General features: G+C 38.8%; 1 protein-coding gene across 1 annotated transcript in view; it reads left to right on the top strand.

Moving 5' to 3' along the window:
* The first annotated feature begins 319 nt into the window (after positions 1–319).
* The window catches only part of LOC107042268 (immunoglobulin domain-containing protein oig-4), a 105,597-nt gene continuing 103,035 nt past the window's right edge, over positions 320–2,881 (top strand). The window contains exons 1-3 of the mRNA XM_015263266.2: positions 320–413; positions 501–710; positions 863–1,012. Of these exons, the coding sequence (XP_015118752.1) occupies positions 369–413; positions 501–710; positions 863–1,012 (405 nt within the window). The 5' untranslated portion in view covers positions 320–368. The remainder of the gene's footprint in view (positions 414–500; positions 711–862; positions 1,013–2,881) is intronic.

A 2,881-nucleotide genomic window follows, 5' to 3' on the forward strand; every position in this document is an offset into this window, starting at 1 on the left:
CAAGTTTTATTGACTCGATAATTGTGGGGTCCACCGGAACGATCTGTTTAGAATAGGCGAAGTGACTCTGGTCTAGAGAATTTAATGCACAATATTTGGAGCAATTTAAATAGAAAACGGAAATGTATGTATGTATATGAGTTTGGATTAGATAATCATCCGACAACTAAAGATAATATTTTATAAATGATTAGAAATGATTCGGACGTTATGAACGACTTTTTTGGCTCGTGTGAGAGAGAATGGAATGTTCTAAGTAGTGATTTACTTTTGTATTTTAGTCGCATGAAGATAGGCAAGTGTGGAAGCATATCCAACTATAAGTCGGTAATGGATAGGATAGGGCAAATTAGGGGAGTAATGACTAGATGTCCGAGCCGTTATTCACGTTCATAGTTGGCCGCGGTCTGGTAGTAAGTGCATCTGGTTTTTTCACACAACTCAGGGCGCGTTAAATGATCTCATCCTTGCAGTTTTCCTAACTTTTTTATTCATTTCAGTTTTTAAATTTCGTGTTGATCCCGTTGCGTCAAGTGACAATGAAGGCTCTTAAGGTGTTGTTTCTTGCAATTTTAATGATCAATTTTTTCGAAATCTCGGCGAGAAGGGGCCGAGCAAGGAGCCGGAGCAAATCTAGAGTGCAAATTGGATTACCAATCACCGGGAAATACAGAGATCCAGAGAGTGATCAGTATTACAATAATAATAATGTGCGTTCGAAAACAGTGGAAAATATAATTCTTGATATATGTCTATCACTTCGACATTAACAGAAATCGAAACCAATGATAACAATCATGGAATATTATTTCATTTCGTCTTTGAATATCATTCTACTTGAATGATTTTTCCTATGATTCAGGGAGCTAAAATCCTGTTGGCATCACATTTCGATCTTGAATATGTCCTGGGACACAAAATAGCTTTTCTCTGTGTTGCTAGAGGCTCACCACGACCTCACATCACCTGGTTTAAGGATGGAGCGGAAATCTACAGCCATCTGTACCTTCACGTAAGGGACAGCATGTTAAAATACACAAGTAGCGTGGTGATTTGTGATACAAGTGTGAATTTAATTTGAAGCATAAGATGCTGACCAAATAAGGGATATTCCATATGAACACGTCTTAGGATTAACACAACGCTTGCAATAGTGAAAAACAATCAGTCAATTATTTTCCGATTATTTTACCAATTGCAAGCGTTGCGGCAAGTCAGCATTACGTTCATTGTGAAATTAACTTAAGAATGATTAATGAATAGACAGAAGAACATTCGCACGAGTTGCTCACATTAGTTTCACAACAGCTATGCTTAAATGTTTATTAATCGAAAATTCAACTTTTACTATGTTTACGGAAAGTACAAAATCATTTACGTCCGTGTCGTAAATGCATTAGTGACTTGGGGTGATGCCACAAGGGATGCACCGCGAAACGTACGCAACGCGTGTAACGATCACTACAATATTTTTCTATTATTTGTGACTATTGCAAGGGTTGTGTACATCTGGCGTTCCACTCATAGTAGCATAACCCTTATTAAGAAGTCGATTCCACTTATAGTAATGTATAGCAATGTATAGAACAAACATTGCAAGCGCAGTGAAATCCCTATCTTGCTTTTCGGGTGGAAACGGCTTCCTTTAAGAAGCGCATTGTGCATTGTGTTAAATATATGAAAGTGTCCTATAATCTATAGTATGGGCCAAATTATTTAGGAATTGAGGGTTACACGTACAAAAAATTTTCATTGAAAAAATCTAGTGTATGCGCGCGGAAATGTTTTAGGATTTCCAGTGGAATTCTACTGAATGATCTTTCTTTTTGCCAATTTTATCAAAAAATTGCCGAGCTTTTCTATGTATTCCTCTCTATATTTTGTCATATGATCAAAAATGGAATTCGGGTAAAGCTAAAATTTACCGTCGAGTTCGCAGTGTAGTGAGATAAAAAATTCAAAGAGAATTAGCTGTTAGGGAGACAAAATCCCGTAATGCCCAGCCTGAATTCGAATACAGATGTCCCACACTGCAATAACTCCAGTCGTATTCTAAGATAGATATGTCCAAATTGTAAGACCAAATTGTCAGCATTTTCAAATATGCAAATAGATCTGAAAATCTAAGAACAGTCGTGGAACTGATTGCTATTATTTTGAGTGATTCAGTGCTGACAGGATGGCGATGAAGGGGGAGGGATTAACCATAAATGTTTTTGATCATTTTTGGAACCGTCCATTTTGATCCTTCGGCCTAGGCCCTTATAATCTGACTTATATTTTAACGCTTAACTATTTTGATGGAATTTTGGGTGTGACCTATTATGGAGCGAACCAATTCTTCCCGACCAATCTTCCCGACCGATTCTTTTCTTTCTGTTCATTCGAACAGAAATTGGAATATCTGTATAGAATATTTTTATATTTGTCGCTGGACTTATTCAAAAAAAGAAAGTAAAAAAATGATCGATTTTAGAGAAAATCCCTGCGGGGGTCAGTGAAAAGGTTAAAATGATCGTCAGAACAAAGGGGTAGAAAGCCGCAGCCTTCGGGGTCAAATATGAATGTCAAAGTAAAAGGGTAAGAATACAATAGTTAAAATGTAAGGGTCAAAACAAAGAAAAAGCGAATACAAAGATAGGAATGTGAAGGGTAAAACCCACCATCTCTCTCCCTCTCTCTCCCTGGCTCACTCTCGCCCCCTCTATTCCCTCTCTCTCTCCCTCTACCCCCTCATTACCTACTCTCGCCGTCACGCGCCCCCTCGCCAGTCCCCCGTCCGCCCTCTCTCCGCCCTCTCCATCTCTCACCCAAACTCCCTCACACCCTCAGTCCCCCAACCGCTCTCTCTCTCTCTCTCTCTCTCTCTCTCTCTCTCTCT

The sequence above is a fragment of the Diachasma alloeum genome, unplaced genomic scaffold (assembly GCF_001412515.2).
Source record: "Diachasma alloeum isolate Michigan unplaced genomic scaffold, Dall2.0 Dall_scaffold_00432, whole genome shotgun sequence".
In the NCBI taxonomy this organism is placed as follows: Eukaryota; Metazoa; Arthropoda; class Insecta; order Hymenoptera; family Braconidae; genus Diachasma; species Diachasma alloeum.